The sequence below is a fragment of the Stegastes partitus genome, unplaced genomic scaffold (assembly GCF_000690725.1).
Source record: "Stegastes partitus isolate 25-593 unplaced genomic scaffold, Stegastes_partitus-1.0.2 Scaffold34, whole genome shotgun sequence".
NCBI lineage: Eukaryota > Metazoa > Chordata > Actinopteri > Pomacentridae > Stegastes > Stegastes partitus.
In genome coordinates, this window is record NW_007577765.1 from 48,953 (window position 1) to 71,259 (window position 22,307).

At 42.6% G+C, this 22,307-nt stretch overlaps 1 protein-coding gene across 1 annotated transcript in view; it reads right to left on the reverse strand.

Annotated features, from left to right (window-relative positions):
• Positions 1-15,690, reverse strand: part of LOC103371818 (ras/Rap GTPase-activating protein SynGAP-like) — a 56,906-nt gene extending 41,216 nt beyond the window's left edge. The window contains exons 1-4 of the mRNA XM_008301275.1: positions 15,591-15,690; positions 4,933-5,021; positions 4,670-4,791; positions 2,359-2,377 (exon numbers count right to left, since the gene is read on the reverse strand). Of these exons, the coding sequence (XP_008299497.1) occupies positions 2,359-2,377; positions 4,670-4,791; positions 4,933-5,021; positions 15,591-15,690 (330 nt within the window). The remainder of the gene's footprint in view (positions 1-2,358; positions 2,378-4,669; positions 4,792-4,932; positions 5,022-15,590) is intronic.
• Between the last annotated feature and the right edge of the window lie 6,617 nt (positions 15,691-22,307).

Sequence of the window (22,307 nt, forward strand, 5' to 3'; positions counted from 1 at the left end):
ACTGGAACCGCTTAGTGTGGACAGATTACCTTTTTCTTTTCTAAATATCTGGATGGCACTGAGTGCACACTGTAGTCTAATTGCAGCTCAAATAAAGCAGCTACAGTTTCACTTTGAGACATGCTTTTGGCTATTTTTTCCTTTCTTAGAAAAGCAAAGTCCATGCTTTAATAGTATGAGGCTTTTGATAAAGCCATCTTAAACAAATGTATCCATGCAAATTAGGAGACTTCTTCTCCTAAACAAAGAAGCTTAGGAGGAGAGATGGTATCGGTATCGGTATCGGCAGATACTCAAAGTTGAAGTATCGGTATTGGTATCGGAAATCAAAAAGAGGTATCAGTCCATCCCTAATAAAACCTCATGTGAAATTTCAAAACGCTGCTTAAGGCAATATAAAAACTCCATTAAGAGAGCTCAGGCTCAATCCTATGCAAGACTAATCAATAAAAAAAAAAATCCCACAAACCTAATATACTGTTTAACTCTATTAATTCTATCGCGAACACTTGTATTCATACCGCTATCACGGCTCCCACTACTGAAACCGGAGAGGTTTCTTTAATTTCTTTCTCAATAAAACTGACATTATGAGGTCTCACATCTCACCGCCAGACCACAATCCCTCAGAGACACATCATCCAGTCGGCCGCCTCCAGAAGCTTCAACTGCTGTCGTCTTTGCAGCTGCCTGAAACGGCCTCTCATTTGATTCCAGTGTGCTGCCCATTAGACATTTTACAGCCTCGCCTCCTTGAGGAGGTTTTTGCTACAATCTGCCCTTTGATATCGGCTCTAATTAATAGTTCCCCTCAGCTTCCAACAGGCAATTGTGAAACCACTACTACAGAAACCCAGCCTATTGACCAGCCAACCTAATGGCCTTAAAAACTAGAGACCCATCTCTAAGGCACCATTTATTCCGAAGGTCTTGGAGAAAGTTTTTTTTTTCTCCAGTTCTCATTCTATTTCAATACCTCTGGCATGAAAAATGAAAAAATCCAGCCAAGAGCTCTTCATAGTACAGAGTCTATGAGCACATCCTCTTGTCTGCTGATTGCGGTTCTCACAACATTATTTATGGTCGATCTGCTGCTGATGATCCCACCAACCTGCCCAGGGTTCATGATCTCTTGCTGGTGGTCCCTGTGTCTCTGCAATCCCTTTCCCAACTGGTCGAGGCAGACGGCTACCTCTCCTGAGCCTGGTTCTGTTGGATATCTCCTCCTCCACTGTTGCTATTTTGCTGCTCAAAGGGAATCTCTGAATTCATTGTGTTTTCAATATATGTAAGGTCTTAAACTTGAATTTTAAACTAGTCTTCTAATTTACTCAACATTGCAGGATCTTAATCTTGACATAGGGTCTTAACCTCAGGTAAAATCAGGTCAATTTTGCATTGATTAATATTATTCTTGGGTCGGTTTTACCCTAATATTTAATTTAACCGGTTAAATTGATATTTTATACAGCATTGTAGGGTCTCAAACCTGTTAGACAAATTGGTAAAGCCAATCTGTTATTTTAAATGAACTGACTGTGGCTTGTTTAAATATAGATTGCTTGCAAAAGTGGAAAGTAGAAACGAACGGCACTGGATGACCAACGTCGCTAACTAATCCCCAATCACCAGTTTCAGTGACAATCTACAGTGAAACCTTTTAACTCTTCTCTAAACGGGCTGTGACCGGATTTGCTTTTAAGTCAGCTGCTTTAAGGTCGCTGTCATTAAGTGTCCCAACTGAGATGCTCGTGATTTTCTAGAAAGAGTGACTCAGTCATGTCAGTCGCGCAGCATTATCCGTCTTGAGTTTGCACAGCAGTTTGGACAGCAGGAGTCGGTTGCTCGGATGCTCAGTCTGGCTAACACTCAGAGCTGACGGTGTAGCACGCTGCTGACACTAGCCTGCCTATTACTGCACATAACCGCCTGGAGTGTAGAGCCTGCTGGCTTAATCATTGTCGAGGACATTGTCAACGAAATCGGCTCATTATGTAGATTACGTGCATCTTACTGCGTTTCAAGGTATGACTGGAAGAAAACCTTTACAGAGTAGAGGTCATCATGGCCAGAAGGAGGAAGATCAAACACTAGTATTCTGATTCTGAGCTGAAGTGTTGCTGTTGGGTGACACTTTCAACTACAGTTTCTTTGTTTGCAGGTTTAAATTGTTGTGGTCGATTCAGTCCCAACCACAAAAAGATGTCTGTGCATTTTGGTGAATTGGTGGGGAAACTGCTAAGGGTTACTGTCACTTTCACTAGCATCTCACAGGGTTTTCCAGCAAGGACGCAGGATGTGGGTCAAAGCCTGCATTTCACACAGCTCCCTCCTCTCCTTCCACTATCTGCATGTTACCGTTTTCAACATCCACTTGCTAGGAGAAACAGCAACAAGAAAACCCAGGCTAGCAAACTACCACACTGCATACTTCAAGTTTTAAAGAGGATTTGAGCCGTGCTAGTTTTTTTCTGTGAATTATCCATTTTAATGACAGTGTTGGCTTCCCTGCGTGCAAAAGGTTCCACCAAAACACTTCCATCCATCACTATTTTGAAGGAACACCAAAGCCACATGCTTAGCTCTGCCCACAACGATTATGACTGGTTTGAAGAAATACAGTCGTAACTCGATAATCCGACACTAAATGTAAAACCTTCTTTTATGTCGGATAGCGAGGCTGTCAGATTGTCAAGACGGAGGTCAAGATACAAGGAGGGCTTGATGTTTGAAGGCTCATTTGTTGTTAATTATTGTTCCTAGTTGTTATAATAACTAGTAGGGCTGGTCCAATAGCACTTTCTGCTCTCTGGATATTCAGGCCCAATTAATGATGAATATCCGAATATTCGGAACGGTCTGGGGGACACTTCCACCCTGAGGGAGCGCTCTGATGGGGTGGAAGTGGCCAGAGAGGCAGTACTTGGCTGCTGATGCTAGTTTCGTTAGCGGTCACACTTCTGTTTCCACCATCCATGTTTACTTCTGTAAACACTGAGCACGCTCGCTGCGTGTGACGTCGTCGTGTCCTCTTCTGCACATGCGGGACACTTTTGGGTCGTATGAAGTTCACACAGCACATCACATACAAGTCGCACTTAATTGGAAATGTGAACGAACTCGCAAAAAAAGTCAGAATTGAGCATTAAGTCCTGCAGTGTGAACGTAGCCAATCTGTGGGATTGTTCAGTCAGATAATACGCCGTTATCCTGATTGGTGACATAAAATGTCATGTTGGAGTCAGAATCCAAGGCTGTCGGTATGTTAAGGCTGTTTTTAATGGGTTCCGTTCGCTTTTCCTAAAAACCTGTCAGATAGCAAGGTTTAGGACTGTTTAGGGTCGGATTATCGAGTCATGACTATACAAACAAGCCACAGCGTGTTTCTCCGATGGCAGAATAATATTGATTTGCAACCAGACTACTGTGTTCTACATAATAGGTTAGCTAAGCCTGTTCATACTGTATTATAAACTGTTTATAAAAAAATTGCTTGCTGAAAATTTTTGACTTAAATATTGCAGAAAACATTTAAAAGAATTTTTAAGTCTTACTGAAAATGCTAACTTAATTTAAAACACTTGTGTAAAGATTTAAAGAAAGTCTCTTGAATTTCAAAATATATTTACTATGAATAAACTCAGTGCACTCTTTTTAAATCCATCTTCTACTTTGTGCACAAAAAATACACAAAGAAGATCGACTTCTGCTATCGAGGTCACATGATTGTACATCAGAGTTTTCCACCATCAGGTTCTCTTCTTCAACATTTTGGCTACTACACCCAAGTAAAGGAGTACGGCTCTAACAGCTAAAACCCCTGAGTGCACCGGAATGAATCCACTTGTCAGTCAGCTCATTCTATAGTAATACGCGTCCTTGAAGATCAGCATTGATGCTGGGAATGTTCTACTAGCAGCTTGAAGAGAAATGCGGCCTTCAGCAGAGAAGGTGAGAGGTTTCCATGCGCAGCTAATCCACTAAAATAACACACAGCACACAAAGCAGGATGTCAGCCGTCCACGCAAGAACAGATTGGATTGAATGGTTGAGCAGCGTTCAAAGCACAACGCCGCTCCCAATCTAAGCGCATAAATAGGCTTATTGACGGTCTGCGTCCACCATCTTTGTGATGGCTGTGGGGCGGTTCATGGAGGGGCGACCTACTGGTTTAGAGACACATCATGGAACCACAACATTTCTGTTTTGACTCCAGCTGGTGATGTTTGTTGAGCCTAATGCCTCCTGTAAGGGTTCCACAATGTCAGCTTGCAAAAAAAGGCAAAATGCCAGAACAACGATGTTAAAGATGTTCATGGCCTCTTGTTCTTTCTCCGTGCAGCTACTGTACTCTCCCTGGATTTATAAAGGTTTCCTCCCACCTTCAAAGACATGATGTAATCATTTTTATGGTTTGTTTTGTCATGATCCCAAAATGATTGGATGATCTCAACACATAACAAACTGTAACATAATATTATAGATTATAGATGATCAGCATATTAAAAATCCACTATAATGTTACAACCAGCCTTTTTATCGCACTTATAAGAGATGAGTTGAGGAAAAACGAATCACTCTGAATCAATTTGTGAACTATGCGATGATGATATAAATCTAGAAAGATGTTTTCCTGGCTGTTGCTCAGACGACGCCATCGTGAACTTACCTCTCTTGGTCAGCACTACGAAACCGGGGCAGAATCATTTGTCTGAAGCTGCTGGTCCGGTCTAGTTTGGGCTGACTTTTTGCCCTCTTGATGGAACCCTTCAACCTCCGATTGAGAAAACTCTGAAGATTTAACAAAACAGTAAAAAACATTTATAGGGAGCAAAACCAGAGGCATCACAGCGACTTTGTGCAGCTCGCAGAAGGACCAATGAGTGCTTAAAGTATATCATTCAGCGCCTTGCGTGGCGTCGCTGTACTCACCGGCTGCCGGAACGGCTGCGGAGTCGTGTTCGGAGGGGTCTCCATGCTCGACTGTCTTGCAGAGGCAAAACTTGCCCTGCGAGATTGGTCTAAGAGGAAAGAGTGGCAAATGTAAGCAACAAGAAAAAAGTGAAAAATAAGAAGTGCCTGGTTATTGACTGAGTTTCCTACATGTTTGATTTTAAAGTTGGGCTTTTAACTGCATCACTATGTGGGGATATTAGCGGTTTTGTAAAAGTATAAACGGAGCAAAGCTGAAACAGAGTTGAGGCCATGTTAATATATCATATGTAAATACCAGCGTTTTGTGCCAAATTGCTATTGTTTAGCAATAAATTCAACAATTATGACAACTTAAGTCAAATCGTACTCAGCTACAACATTTTGGCAGTCAACAGAGATAAAGATATTAAATATGAAATACATTTTTGCCTCCTTTTAGACTAATTCTTAAAAACTTGGGCAACAAATCTGGTACCGAAACAGCTGAAAGACTTTTGAATGTCAGTTAGCTGTGTGTTGACTCATAGTACCAAGTGCTCCGAGAATTTTTTTTTTTTAAACACCATGAAGCCATGAACACGATTACAGAAACGTCTCTGAGAGCTGCTCATAAATTTGATATTATAACAACCAAACAAACTTTTTTTCCCCTGAAACAGCTCATAAAATAAATAAAGCACATTGGTACAATTTTGCATGAGCTTAATATTTAGTAAAATTCTAATTGTTGAATACTAATTTTGTAACTTAAAATGACATTATTGGTTTTGTACATTATAATATTTATCACCACATTATCAGGTACAGATTGGCCTGTTATTGCTGTATTAGTTAACAGCGACTCTTTATTCACTGACTACATCCTGACAGGTTATTAGCGATCCTACACGTAGCTCGTGTCGTTACCTGGCAGCTGCTGCTTTGGTCACACATTATAAAGAAAAAGGGAAACGGCATCAGAAAGCACGACAGAACACACACTTTTCACAAGCAAGATACCAGCACAGTAAAGCTCAAGCTGAAGAACAACACCGACAAGAACAAACAACTACAGAGCCCCAAAGAAAAAAGAAGAAGAAAAAACCCACAAAGAACAACATCGTGACAGTTGGAAAGGACACCTGCGCAAACAGCTACTTGTTATCAGCCATTGAAAACTTTTCTGCATCCAAGGACGGCGGAAAATGACACAAAAACCCGACGCGAGAACTATATTGGAAGGAAGACTCACTCCAATGACTCATCCCGAAACCTATGGTCTGAGTCTGACTTCAGGCTAGAATAAGTCTGGAACATGGTGGTGGATCTATAAAAGTATGAGCAACTATCTTTAGGGAATCGCGTTTGATGTTTTCTCAACATGACTGTGTGTATTGACCGAGGAAGATGAGGCCGGTGCACAGAAGCGTGAGGGTTGGAACGCTGCTCCCATATTACTCCATCATCCCTATCGGTCCTTTACAAGCAGCAGAAATGAAAGAGACGTTTTAATAATAGAATGAAGGCAAATGTGTCCAGTGCCCTCTGGTTGCCAAATTTAAAGAAATAGTTTGACGTTCTGGGAAATCCGGCTCGCAGAGTTGGGTAGGAGTTAGCTGCATCAAAGTTTAATACAGCAGTGGTAGCAGCTGGTTAGCTTTAGCTTAGCTTCAAGTCTGGAAACAGCTTGATTCCTTCAAAAGGTATCAAAAGTTTACAGCGCAAAAAAACCTCAGTAAAACTTGTTGATTTACACTTTAACATTTGATGCATCCAACGATCAAATACATTGTGTTCATCTGTGAGCTTTAGAGGTGCGAAGAGTCCGTTTTTGTTAGCTTTAGCCAAACCCAGACTGGCTCATTTCCCCCTGTTTCCAGTCTTTAAGTTAAGCTAAGCTAAAGCTAACCAGCTCTTGGCTGCTGTCTTATGTTTTATTTACAGGTATGAAAGTGTTGTCTGCAGGAAGAAAAAATAACAGATTGATAAGCTATTTTTAATACTGGTGGGTTTGAAAGGTTTTTTATTTTACAAATGACAAAACTACACAATTTATCCGAACCAGAACCTGTTAAAACAGGAGGAATCAGCTGATGTTGAACTTTCATAAGGTCCTCGATTTACTCGTCTGTGATGTGAAACAAATCACTTTGTCTCACACGTCTCGTTTTAAAATTCAACAAACATTACCTGTTTGCTCTGATGAGATTCAGAAAAAAAAAATACTGAACTCTTCAGTGTGACTGGAAAAAAAAAAAAGTGACTCACCTGCAAACAACAGTCATTTGACAACAAGTCAGAGATTTTCATTTGAACTGGGATGAACTGGCCGTGTTAACAAAGTGTGAAAACAAATTAAAAATTTCAGTAGTAAAAAGTTGACTGTATGTAGAGGCACCATTTTTTCCCCCAGCACTAATAACACCTGAGGACACTGATGTACACGCTGATTCCAGGTTTTTTAAATTCTTTTCAAAATAAGGAAGAACTTTAACTTTGTTTTTTCTTTTTTTTATTTCTAGCATTATAACTGTCATACTGAGCCATAAATGCTTCTTTATCGTAATAAGTCCAATATATTGTTAATATGCCACTACCTCTGTGCAACATACACTGTGCTTATTATTTAATTTCATCTTTTTATATAGAGTTTATATATATATTATAGTATGTTGTATATAGTTGCTTACAAAGTTTTTATATTTTTTTGCACTCAAAGGCCTGCACCTTACTTTTCGTTGCACTCATTGCAATGACAATAAAGCAAATCTGAATCTGAATTTGAATCTGAATCTGCTGCACAAAATACATTTTTCGGCTCCCTTTACTTCCAGCTGTGGTTGTGCTGTTTCTACGGAGGTGCAGGACTTTATATTGCCGTGAAAAATGAGCAACAATAAGTTAAAATGAGTCAGGAACTGAAAATGATATGAGGGAAAATGGGGATTGTTATCTTTAATTCTTTTATTCCCTTCTCATACCTTTTTTTTCCACTTAAAAAGCTCTCCTACTTCCATCAGAACACAACTCAGCCTTTGTAAAACAGAAGCAATAAAAGGAGCCGTTTGTATTTATGCATCTTTAAGCCGGTGCATAAACGACAGCAGTCCCCGAATATGTGATGTTTTCTAAGCGTGCATTAAACTGATTCATCCATAGGTAGTTTTTTTTTTTTTTTAAAGCTTGAAGCGTGATCACGTTTCATGTTCATGTTCACTCTGCTGTTCTATTTTCGTCTCTGATTGATCTGTTGGGGCTTTTTTCCTTTTTTTTTTTTTTAGAAATTACCCATTACCCACAGGAGCTGCTTTTTTTTTTCCTCCCTTTGCAACAGAGAATCAAGACACTCTGTCATCCTATGATTTCCTCGCTCCCAAAGCCTGTAAATAGGCTACTCTCCAGGTTCTATTCTGAATCCCAGCTAATTGTTTGGTATCCATGGAAACAACTCCAAGGGCTTCTACTTGAACTGTAGAAGATATTGGCACACAACTGCACAATAAAGATGATGAAAAACACTAAAGCAACGTGCGGCACAACACTGTTTCTGCTGTCAGACATGTGAGCGGAGCGATCGGACCTATTAGCCGGCCCGCAGGGGGGGAGGGGGGGAATCGTCCTCATCTGGAGGAAAGATTTCGGTTTCTGTTGTGTCTCACGCGGGGCCGGATCCGAACGCTCGCTCCTCGGAGGCAGAGCTAATCGATCGAGCGACCCTGCAGAGGAATATTTTAGCATATTTCCACCTGCCACTAAAACAGTCACCTGCGAAATGTGGTTATCTAAGTAAACGTGACATATTAGAACACATGGATGCGTTCACATGGGCTATTCTGAATGTAAATTGCTGTCAGGACGGAGTGTGTGGGTGGCAACAGCCTCTAGCTAACTGTGATACAGAGAGAGAGAGAAAGACAGAAAGAGGAAGACTGTGAGTGGGTGTTGGAGAAACATACTCAACCTTTAGCATATATATATATCTCTATTAATACATATTTGGAAACTTTGCCTTTTTTAAATAAATTAAATCAAATCATAACCTTTTTGATAATGTTTTTTAAAGACAAAAAAAAAAAAAATGTTGCAGCATAAGAATGAAATGTGCCATCTTTCAAACTATAACAAACCCCAACCAAATGTAAGCTGTAAGATTTTAAAGTCCCCCTCTGGGGAGAATAAAGTTTTTTACCTCGTCGTCCAGATGGTGTGTTTTCATGAGCAAAATGAGCAGTCGACACTGTGGCTGAGGACCAGAGATGGTCTCAGAAACACAGATTCAGACACTGATTCTCTTTCGGTTTCTAGTTCAAATGCGTTGGGCAGATTTACTGCAACATTACAAGCTGCCACTGTGTGGTGTAGAGGAGTGTTTGAGCTGGTGTGCTTCAGCTGCAGCGATGTGGAGGCAGGAACTTCATAAATCCACACATCCACAATATAGGGTTACATCAGGGGTGTCCAATCCTGGTCCTCGAGGGCCACAATCCTGCATGTTTTAGATGTTTCTCTCTTCCAACACACCTGATTCAAATGATCAGCTCATCATCGAGCTCTGCAGAAGCCTGATATCCATCCTGATCATTTGAATCAGGTGTGTTGGAAGAGGGAAACATCTAAAACATGCAGGACTGTGGCCCTCGAGGACCAGGATCGCCCACCCCTGGTTTACATCTAAGCCATTTAAAGGTACAAAGGGACTATTTTCATTGAAATAAAACGATTTCTAAATAGTAACTTGTGACTTTTGAGGGGTTAAATCAACAACTGGAGACTGAAATCTTACTGCAGATAATTTCCAAAAGATGCACAAAGACCATCATCTACTGTGCATTAAACCGGGGGCACAAAGCCATCAAACAATCATTACCAACAGTACAATTATCCAAACAGTTAATCCACCGGATCAGTCTCTGCAACATCACTGACCTTATTAGCCGGACTGATCTAAATCAAATGCATGTACTTCATCAGTCGTACGTATATTCAGCCTTCATGTTATCAGTTAAGCTCATTAGATCACGGCAGGTTGCCAAGGTAATCCCTGCTGTCATGCTAGCTTACATAACAGGACGACATGCTCCACAGCGCTGCTAGTGGTGACTGAAGGTCTACAGCCATGCCGGGGGGCTCTCAGGCTATACTGACCTACACCAACATGCTCTCACGCTCGACAATGCTAGCACACTGGTATTTAGCGGGTACAATGTTTGTATGTTAGCATGCTAATATTTGCTAGTTAGCCCTCTAATGTGACACCAAGCACTCGCCTTTTTTTCTTCACTGAATCCCTGAATCTGACATAAATGGAGGATGGGATGCGGATGTACGGCCATGAACAAAAGTTTAAAGACCACGTATATCGTGTCTGTGAAGATTCTCAGTCATCCAAGTCATGGTTATTCTTGTAGATTAATCATAGCAACTGGACTTGAAGACGTTTCACCTCTCATCCAAGAGGCTTCATCAGCTCTGACTGACTAGTTGGGAGTTCCAGATACTGATATCCTTAAGGAGCCATTAACACCTGAGTTTCGGTTTCAGTTGGGGGTTTGTTCCTCCTCGTTAGTACACCCCCTACCACAATGGGGTTCTTTAGGGTCTTTTGTGGCTAGGTGTGGATGTGGTTTCATCTTCTTGGGGAGAGTTCTTAGGACTGAATTGTAAACAGGTGAGAGGTGATGCCTCAGACCTCCACCTCTGTTGAGTTTGACATAGATGGCTTCTTCCACCTCTCTCTACTACACCATGTATATCATGGTAGTCTTTAGTTTTCAATGACTCCTATGATTCTTAGTTTTCTATGACGGAGTGATTGATATGCATCTTTGTCACCAAAAAAAAAAAAAACCCAACAATGATGTATTTTGCTTCTTTCATAGATTCATTACAGGTCTTCCGGGGTCAAAAATATATATACATCAACTTTTGGTGATGTAGAAAGCTGTGCAAATCAAATGTTTTTGGCGGCATAACCTCTTAGCTTTGTGTGAGTGATTACAATTGACGACAGTTGATGACTCCAATGAGGCCCATCTGAGACACTCATAAGACCTAGCCAAAAACCCTACAATGGAGAAGCTGAGTAAAGATCTAAAGAAGCAAATCATTGACCTGAACAAGTCGGGAAAGTCACCCGGAGCCATTTCAAAGATGATCCCTAAATCTGCTGTGCAAACAATTGTTAGTAAAGTGCTTGGTATAACTGTGTCACTGAACTGAACCCTGGTGCAGTGAGACGTATTACTTCTGCAGGAATTTGGTCAGTAGCATCACTACAGGCCTGATGATGACACTGAAAAGTTACCGAGCTTCATCCTGAGGGACATTTCACTATGAGCCACAACCGCCAACTGCAGAAAAAAACGAGAGAAAAACTCATTGGATCACCAGAGTAAACCAAAGAAATGATCATCTGGGGACCACGAATGTTTACAGAAATCCATGTGATAGCTGTTGAGCTACTTCTGCACAACTGTGAGTCATTCACAGAGCGTATCAATATCAAGAGATCTATCGTATCAAGAGGTACGGATAAGAAAAGTACAACAACAGCCTAAGTAGTGCCTGTTGGTCGGTTTGCAGAGGCACTTTATCGAAAAGCAAGTCCCGAGATTCAATGCGAACATTTTTTTCACACGTACTATAAAAGCTGTTAACAGTCGCTCACAGTTTCATTTGTTCACAATGTTATTTTAGAGACCATGACTCAGTAAAAGTATGGCCCAAATTCCCACAGACAAAGCTACTGGAGCAATATATATATATATAGGTATCAGAGTGGTTAAGCTGATTACAAGCACAATGGACAAAATGTACTGTATTATGCAATGTAGTGAAGCAGGTCACTACATGTATGAAATGACTCAGTTTAAGTCACAAAAACAAAAGAATGAATGTTTTTAACGGCACATTTTTTGGCACAACTATGCCAACATGGCTACTGTGGTTAATGCTACTCTGCATTTCAAAGAGCAGCACATTTAAAATGAGGAATAAAAGCATATCTGATCATCTGGATTTTCCCTCAGGATGGAAATTGACATTATCTATGCCGCTAAATGCTGCGGCGAGCTCTCTGACAGCTGTGGTATTGAGGGTTTTTTTCAGCGTTGTGAGGACTACAAAACACTCCTTTAATTTGCTGCTTTGAGGGTGGGAGCTGAGTTTACTTACTAAGAACAAGAGAGCTTAATTGCATCGTGGCTGTTCGTAATGTAAACGGCGTACAGTCCGGTTGGTCTCGGAGCGACAGCGCTTCCAGCAACAGATCACACACACAAAATCTCGTTATGTCTGGTCTGGAGCATCTGACAACGAGGAGCCTCCGGTGACTCACAGACAGGCCTGCTGGGGCAGATGTCGCATTCATGTCATATGGGAAGTCGCTGTAATTGCCATATTCCAACTAGTAAATACTGTCCATGTCAACAACCAGCCGGTAATTATGGCATGCTCTTTTCTGGCAGCTCCAGATGTCCAAAATGTAAGTCGATATGTCAAAGACTAAGTCACTTTGATCGCACGCGCTACTTTCCCCGGCATTCAAATTGGCCTTTTTTTTTTGTCTCAATCCAATTTGCAGTTTGCCTTTCGTCTGGCGTCGTGACATGAAACAGTCGACCCAACAGCCACGAGGTTGGGACTCGTACCACACGGGCGCTAATGCTCCCCGAGCAGCGGATTTGCAATTGCTGCATGTCAGCCGTCTACTTTCTCTTCACGTATTTCTTGTCTCCTTCCACCACTTCCGTCAATAAAAAGCACAAAAAGCATAAAACAAAGCAATCGCTCCACTGGGCTCCACAGGACGACCAACGGTTCAGACAGCCGGAGCCATGGGCGGGGACCAACGCTGTTGTCAAGCTGTTCTCAAATGTTGTCAAGTAACGTGTTGGACCCGAGGAGAATACGCCGGTCTCCGGTGACTGGTTAGGTGAAACTCGAATCCCTTTCCCCGTGAAAATCGCTTAGTGGGAAGGAAATATCGCACTGAAGATGGAAACAGAGTGCAGAGGACTGACAGTTCTATCCAACATCGGGCAAATTTATAGTTACTGTTTGGTGTGCATAGTATTTAGTGGCTTATATTTTTGCTTAACACGCATTATTTTACATGTTTCTGGTGTCGAGAGTATTCTAGCTTTTAAGAGTATCATGCATCTTGTTCTTGGAGTTCCTTGTGGCACTTCAGTTTCTCGGTGAGGAATCAGTAAAAACTTTAAAACGTTTATCTTATATTGTGATATTTGCATTTGCCCTGATGCCAGGATGTTAATCTCCCTCCAAGTGATGCCTGGAAAGACCAAGATTTGAGAAATAATCAACCATTTAACAGCTACTAATTCAACATTTTATTTATTTACTCATTTACTGTCCTGCTACATTACGGTCGGGGACGAGGTATGTGAATTTCCTGCCATATTGGTGTAATTTAAACAGTTTTTCTTCATCGGAAAAGAGTCAAATTTAGCCCAGAAATGACTCAAATCAGCAGTGAAAAGGTTTGAGAAAAGAAAAAAGCTCCCAAAGTACACCGAAACATGTTCACGCTGGCTCTGAATACATTTTTTGAATGGCACAGGGTGCTTACATTGAAGCTAAGATTGGCTGTTAAGTCAAAATCAAACAATGAAAAACTTTGCTGTGAACAATTTTCATGGGGAAAAAAAAAGGATTTACACTGAAAGTTGAGGTTGCTGCAGACTATTTAGAGGCAAACTGGCACAAAAATGAGGATTACATGGATAAATATCACAAAAGGGGAAAGCAAGGAGGGGGGGAAAAAAATGTATTTTTTTTCTCATTTGCGTGAATTGACTTTTTTTTTAAGTCGATGCTCAAATCTAGCGGCGCTTGTTAAAGAGACTGCCAAAGAACTCCGAGTCAGATTTGATTCATCTGGCATCACGAATTCAACCGGCGTCACTTCGGCAGCTGTTAGAAAAACCACAGACACTGCGAAATGTGTGTGGAAAGTTAAGGCCATTCATTAAGAGCGAGCTGTCGAAACAATCAGTGTGCATGACTGACGGGAGCAAAACCTCGCTGCATCAACTTCATGGCTCTTTGACAGGCCGGCAGCATCGCCCCGGGAGGTTTGACACGGTTTAAGTGTGAGCAGCGATTTACAAAACACAGAATGACATTGGAGATGCAGAGTGCACGGAGACGTACAACCGCTGGCATTTAGAGAATCGGATGCTTGATGGGAGAAGCTCCAAATTTGCGGCGCCTGCTTCTTTTAAATGCAAAGTGGAAAAAACATTAGGGGCTGTTGAATGCTTGTTGAAAACCATTTCGACTCCACAATCCAAATACGGAGGAGTTCAACCTGGCTCTGCCGAACGAAAAAAAAAAACAAGATGTGCAGCGGAAATTTGGGTTGATGGGAAAAGTTGTGCAAAAAAAAAAAAAACTCTGCTGCTATGTTTAGAAACAGCGCCGTAATCAAGTAAATGCGCAGAAGAGGTAGAGCTGCGAGATTTGAAAGAGGAGGTGGGTGGAAGGGGTTGAGGAAGCAGGGGCAGTGTGGGCGCGAGGAAGCCACGGGAAAGAACCTGCGATCGGCTCGAAAAGCTGACTGATATTTTTGGAGAAACAGGAGGCGAAACACACAAAAGAAAGTGACTTCCAACATTCTGCCGTGTAACCAGTGTTTCTGAGGGCCAAGACAATATATATATAAATGCCCTCGGAGCGGAGGAAGAGCATGAGAACAGTAACCTCAATAAACAACCTGAAGTTGCTCTCCATCACGTGTGTGTGTGGTTTTTTTTTTCCAGTATTCCTGCCTCTCTGCTGCCGGTCCCTCTGCCTCTGTGTGTGTGTGAACTAGCCAAGGGGAGTGTGGCCTAGTTACCATAGGAACATGTTCGCAGCTTGTGCACCGCTCTCCATCAAACTACCTTCATTTTTACTAATGTATTTAGAAGCATCATTGCTACGCTCGCAAATGAGCAAAAACCCAAATTAAAGAGCTGAGGATGAAATCCGAGCGATCGAGCAGCGATTTGAAGCTGCTGCTCTCTGTATTATCTCACCACATCACACAGCAAAAAAATAATAATAATAATGTGGTCCTCAGCTAAGAATTCGCCCACAGCATAGATCGCCTCTTGTTTGTTTCTTCCTGACACTTCCCGAACATCGCCGCCGTCCAGTTCTCAATGTTTGAAACAACAGCTTCACACGCGGCACTAACTAATAGAAAATTATTTCTCTCGCCGTCCCCAGAGGGAGGAGAAATATGGCTGCTTTCATCCGGGGGGGGAAGCAAAAGTGAGCATAGTGAGGAGGAAAAGACTGGGAGTGTATCAAAGCCGGAGTAAATGGTGCTATCAGGACCCGGAGGATGTCAAAATACAACTCTGGGAGTGTGACAAAGCAGGGCTCAGAGGGTGAGTGATGCTCCGGCAGAGGATTGAGTGGTAAAAAAATCCTCAACATACCGAGGTGCTTTTTGTAAAGCCACTGAAAAGGACTGGAAAGCATGGCGGACGAGGGAGTGTGTGTTAAGCCTTTCGTTAAGCGTCGGCAAGAGAAAACAGGGGACATATAAAAACATATATATCACAGAGAGAGATTTTACTGGACCACGACAAGACTTTGGAAGGCTGAGAGATGACAAAGCTGACAGTGGAGAAAAGTTGACTTGTTCTTGTCTAAAACCGACTCACTTGGGGTTAAAACTCCAGGTCCACCACAGCAAACCTCCGCTTGACCAACCAACCCAAACTGACTCTGATGCGGGAGCCACGTCTTTGAAGATGTGTCCATGCAGCTATATGGCACAGACACAAGTTGTTGTTGTTGTTGTTGTTGTTTTAGTTTTTGACATTGATGGACCAACAATTACAACACAAGAGAGACACACACACAAAAAAAAGTAAGTAAATAAAAACATTAACTTGTTATCGTGTGTGAAAATATGAAATAAAGCAAAGTGACATTAATATATGACCAAAAAAATACAAACAAAACTGCATAATTTTGCTTCATTGTACAAATAAAACACAGAGAAATGTAATTTCCTGCTACAAGCTGCAGCAGATGGAGTATTTTCTCATCCACATGATTATCAGACATCTTTGAGGATTCTGGAGACTCATTAAAAACAGCAGTACGTCACCAGTAGGGACTTGTCTTGCAGAAACAAAAAAACTAGCCGTGTGATTTGAATGCATTGATAATATAAGGGTGGTTCGGTCCGGGGCTACTGCGGGCCATGTGAGCACGCTTATAAACTTGTCAATGTCAGGAAAAATATCCGTCTTTGTGCTGGAGGTTCTCCTACATCGAGCCTATCATAGCTGCCCTTTGTGGAGTTGCAGGCTAAATGTCACAACGCTGCTCAACCACAAGCTGCCACTATGATTAATTGATAAGGATTCCTGGAGACGCCAGCGTTTAAAGATCCCCTCCAGGCATGTTCCAAGTTGTAATAAAAATACTCTGCTTTGAATAACAAGTTCTGTTTGATAGGTTTTTTTTCTGTAAAAAGGTTTAATTACCTCATTATGAAGCCTTAAAATAGCACCAGTGCCTCCTGCCTCACAGAATCAATGAATAGGCTAATATTTATGACAAAACCACTGGATACAAGACGTTTCCTATTTTAAAGACAGTTTTGGTGTTCGTGCAATGCAGGCTACAGATTTCTGACTGTAAGTTGCCTTTTGGATCAGCATTAGCTACAAATCCTGCCTGCTTTAAACTCAGATTTTGCACAACCACTGAAAAACTTTTAGCAGATAAACGTGAAAAGAGTCTTCTCGCCTCAAACTCTGACCACATATCATTCTGTACAGTGAAGACAAACCAAATGAAGGGGCCTTTAACTCCCTCATGCTCTCTATTCCTTGCTTAGCTAACCCAGCTAATACTTTTACTGTTATCCAAAGCAGGGTTTTATTTGAGCAGAGCATTTGAGATATTCAGCTTTTTTTTTTCTGATGTGGGAACCAGCCAGCACATCATTTGGAAGCGTCTCCATCATGATGTGAATATTTCCAAATTAAAAAGCGTTAGTCACTGCTGCATGAGATGCTAACTGGTTAGCACAGAAATCCAGCGTCCACGTATGAACGCGCATGAAGAGGGGAATGGGAATGAAAGGAGGTTTGTTGGGCAGTTCTGCAAGAGAAAACAGATGGGTGTTATGAGGTGGTGCGTCGTCAGACTGTGTTAACTGAGGAGAGAGGCTCAGGATGGAGGAAATCTACCAGAAGGGTAAAAATATCTCCTGTTTTCTGTGCTCACAAAAAAAAAGAATGAGGATGGGGAAAGAAATTCATGAAAACAATTTGAAGAAATTGCAGGACATGAGCTCGTTGACAGGAGCCCCTACTTTTCTTTTTTTCTTTTTTTTTTTAAATTTTCGAGAACATTCAAGCAGCCTGACAAAGCCTTTGTGTCCTTGGCAGCAGGAGAAAGCCCCCTCCATGTGTTGCATTGAAGATGGCTGAAGAACAGCAGAATTCTGACGGAAACTTGGTGCTGGAGCAGAATCAGCTCTTTGCCGGCTGTCGGCCTCCCGACTGACAACTGTGACAGAGTGGCGAGGAGTCCAGATTCTCAACAGTTCACGAGGAATTTAGAGAGATTAATGGACGTCCAGGATTCACGTCTTTTTCTATTTCGGCTAAACTAACAGGATAATTCCATGAAGAGACGTATGAAATGCCTCATATCTTATACAGATAGCCGTTTCATGTGGAGGAGGACGAGGAAATCCTGCGAGGGCCAATGAGTCAGAGGGAGCCGGACTTATCTTGTTCCATCGAGTGTGCAGCCTCAGACATTTCATTAACTCAAGTGCTTCTCTCTGCACTGCGTTATGTTTTTGGTTGAGATGGGGAACGGTATGCAAGAGCCCACACTGTGCCATAACTGTGCAATATAATGGGCCATGAAGACGGTGTCCCATCACCGACTACATCTGCTGCCAGCTGAGATGGAGAAATAATGTCACAACAGTAAATAAGTAAAATCACACATGCGTATTTTTGTCTGCTCCTCCAAAACACACAAACAGCGCAAAGTCCAGTCAAAGTGGGACACTTGGCAAATGCTATTTCAGCCTAATAGGAGATATTCATCAGCACCAAACCTCTTGATATCTCAGCAAACTGATTAAAGCAACCCTGTTTTGTCATTTCCTTTATTTTGACCTTACAGAGTTCAAGAACCAGCTCCAGTACGGAGAACCAGCTCCCAGAAGGCCCCCTATAGTCTGTGCAGGTGTTCAGTGTGCAACACCCAGAGACAGCTAATTATAAAACTACAGGTATCAGTGAAATCAGTGCAAAATGGCAAGAAAGTGTGGCTGACTCTAGAGAAGCAGCCGCCTGTCAATCAACCACGTCTTTGCAGTGACTTCACTTGGAGACAGCAGCGGGTTTGTGTGCAGGCACTTGCAAGCTGAAAATTCTCCTGAATATAAATTACATGAATAAATAATATTCTTCTCAGTGAGGGGAAGCGACTGTGCGTTGCTGTGTGATATTAAACTGAAGACGCCGCTGCTTCCCGACTAAATGTTATGTCATAATGCACGTAGTTTGATGCCCTTCAGGTGTACAAAATGTCCCTTTGAGATAAAAATCAAGTGTGACAATCTGACGCCTCGGAAGCAGTCTGTCCATCAATTACACTTTATGACAGCACTTCTGCACAAACCTGTTATTTTATGCTAATGTGTGGCTATAATGCGTCCTGTGATACTTAAGGACACGGTGCACGCTGAGAACTTCATATGTGGAAAGTCTTATCAAACAGCCATCAATCCAGAGCTGGAGGAGGGGGCGGCCCGTGGCTGCAGCCAGAACATCCTCACAGCGGCTCATTCTGGTTTCGTGCCAAATTATCTAAGAAGTGGTGCAGATTTAAGGTGAATGTCTGATTTCATGATGTCAAAAAATAGCATTTAAGCAAGACGTGCACACCAGCCATCTGCATGAAATTGAAAAACTTTTTATAAATCCGCGTCCCAGGTTGACTGAACTCGTCGCTGTGTCGGTGGAGTCGATGCATTCTGCAGCCCATCACCTTAAAAGACACAGAAGCTGGAGACCTGCACTGTGAGTTATGCTCACAGCTGATACAGACTCTCCCGTCTGCTCCAAACATTCAGGCTGTACGGTGGAACAGCATCTTTAAACGCCTCCATCACTTCACACAGACAGATATGGACATTTAGATTGTAAGTTCTGGTCCATGTCACTTTCCCCTCTGCCCACACTTGTGCACAACACTCACCCAATATCACAGGACTTCCTGGTGAAGAAATCTTGACAGCTTAGTCACATCTGTGGATCCAAACTGAATCCGGTGGTGGGCTTCCAGGGCACTTAGGAAGGGGCTGAGGTTCCAGGTTTACTTGCTTTTTGGGACAAAGGTAGAAGCAGTTTGTGCAGACCTGAGAGACGGTTTCCAAATGAAAGGCCAGTGCTGTCCTCTCTGAGGGATATTTCACTCATTAGGCCAATTCGTTGTGTTCAAAGTGTGCAGCCCCCCTCTGCTTCTCTCACCTATGCTGCAATGTGTCCGTGCATGCCTTTGTCAAGCGTCAAGGCTTCTGAGGAAAGCGTGAAGCTCACTGTCATGCGGATCCCTTCAGCTCAGTCCATCACTGAAGCCAGAGCTTCCCTGTCAGCAGCAGCAGCAGAAGCAGCAGCAGCGGCTCCGTCGTGGCGCTCAGCAGCTCTCCTCTGCTTCTCCTCCCTCTCTGCTTCCTCCGCTGCCCGTCCTCCAACTCTGTCCAGGAACTGTGATGTGATCCCAATGCAGCTTCCTCGGTAATAAAGACAATCTCTTCTGGGGACGGTTTTTGTCATCTTAATTGTTTGTTCTGGGCGCATGTGACTTCAAACAGCCCCTGCGTCGCGTATCAATGTGGGAATTTAAGACGAACTCCTTTTTTTTTTTTTTTTTTTTTTAGCGCATTTGGTCAAACGATCCACGGAGCCAGTTCAGTTGATCACCTGCCACTTGTATGTATATTTGAAGCACTGTGCCGGAGATTAACGCGGATCCTGTATCATAGCGACGTTGGAAACGATCAGTAAGGTGATGCCTGTGGGCTGTGCCAACTCTCAGCAGCAACAAACCCGCTGCACATTGCGCGCACTAAAACCAGAGAGAGAGAAAAATCAAACATCCTGGATTATTTACAGGCGAAATCCCCCCAAAAAAGATGTGCAGCAGCATTTCAACCAGATCTGATTCGTGCACATTTGGGGGATTTTTTTTTTTATCTTGGAAAGCGTCTGTAGTTCACCCTGCGTGGCAGAACGACGTCCCCATAATCCAGAAATTCATTATGAATCCGGTGCCAAATTGACGCGGTGTCCTTTTTTCTCTCTTGCAGTCCGTCACACCTAATTTTTTTAAATATTATTTTATGATTTAACGGCAGTGCACGGGGGGAAGAGGAGGGGAAAAAAAAAGAGGGGGTGCTCGGTAAACGGAGAAGTCTCTCCCTTGAGGGCGGAGATAGTGCGTAAGATAGACACCAGCAGAAACCAACGCCTCCAAAAGGCAGCCGAGTCCGCCCTGCGTGCGCTGGAGCATCTCCGGAGTTTGTAACACCCGAAAATAACGCGGAGCGATGACGGGCCGCTCGCCCACTGCGCACAATAATTGCGATTGGAAATGAGGGAGCGCTAAAGTTCATTTAAGTTACTTCTCGGATCTGCTGTGTCAAAGGAGCAATTAAATCTGTGCATCTGCAAAAAAAAAAAAAAATGCCCATAAACTTATTTTTAGCCAGCAGCTTTTTATAGCGCCAGGAAACACACTGAGCAAAACATTTCAACATTTTGTAATAAATCGATGCCTCCCGGCTGCACAGAGGTGGATTGGAAACATAATGGAAAATGGAAACACAGCTTAGTGTTTGTGGAGTGGCTGGTGATCCAAGATCCCCCAGAGGCCTTCAGAAGCTGCAGGTCCACCGTGTTGGAACTGGTTTGTGGGTGACTTCATTTGAGTTTTTGGTTTGTGGGAATATGCAGAAGAATCTCTGACACTGTGCCTACATGTGGCACAAATTCATTTATAAGATCTGGTTCATCTAAGTTCATCTAAATCAGCTGCATATTAAAGGATCAGGTCTTTCTTAAACCAACGCTCACATGAGTTATTGCATCTGTATGAACCACGAGGCATCGTCACAGCTACACTCACTTTTACATTTACTGGAGCTGTGATATATGTACATGCACCTTCTATTTATACACTGAACCTGCACAGCTGTTCTCACACAGCTGCACCTTCTATGCACTTATAAGCCTCTACATTTATGCAAATCATCAGCAAGGTGCAACATCCAAAATAGGCACCTTTGCAATAAGCCATTTGTACAATTTTACTATATTTTCACATCTTTTTTTAAACTGTCGTCTGATTCCACTGACAGGATTTTTGCTTAACTTTCACAATAAAGGAATTCTATTCTGTTGTAACCTACCAAAAACGTGAACACATAGCCCCGGTCTTGGCATCTCTCCACCGGCTTCCTGTCCATTTTAGGGTTGTTTTTAAGGTTTTTACTTCTTGTTTTTAAAGTTGTACACGGGTTGTCACCACCTCATTTATCAGAGCCTATTCTGGTCCACAAACCTGTCAAAGGACTGAGGTCGTCCAGTCGAGTGGTCCTGGAGGTCCCAAGATCCAGACTCCAAACCAAAGGTGACCGAGCCTTTTCAGTGGCAGCCCCCAAACTATGGAACAGCCCACTGCTGGACATCAGGACTGCTCAGACTGCTGAATCTTTTAAGTCTCGGCTAAAGACCCACCTCTACTCGCTAGCTGTCATGTGTGGCTTTCATTGTATGTTAATATATGTTCTTTTTAGTGCTGATAATAAGTCTGTAAAGCACTTTGGTCAACCCTGGTTGTTTTTAAATGTGCTATAGAAATAAAATTGACCTTGACCTAACCACTTCTTCAGTCAATATTGTCCTTGAAGCAATCCAAGGTTGAGAATCCAATGGAGGATGGGTGTCGGGAAGAAAACATGTCAGTGCAGAGGACTGTGCTGGTGAAGACACGTCGGTACCAGGAAAGTCCACTCCGAGCAGATTAATGCACACCAAACAATGAGATGTTACAGGATTTCAATCTGGATCATTTTCACAGCAAAAGACAGAATCCAAGATACTAAATCATCCACCAGGAATCCACATTTTCATGCACTCGACCGGCCCACGTCGCCAAACGACGCTGCACTGTGGCCAAACGTGCACGGCCTGATCCACAGCTCAGCGTCTCCACTTCCACTGCACGTCTTTCAAACTCCGTGTCAGTTTGCAGCCAGACATTCTGCCGAAAAGCAGCCGGCGACAAGCCCAGGTTGAAATAACCCAGATTACATCATCAGCGTCATTTTCCCA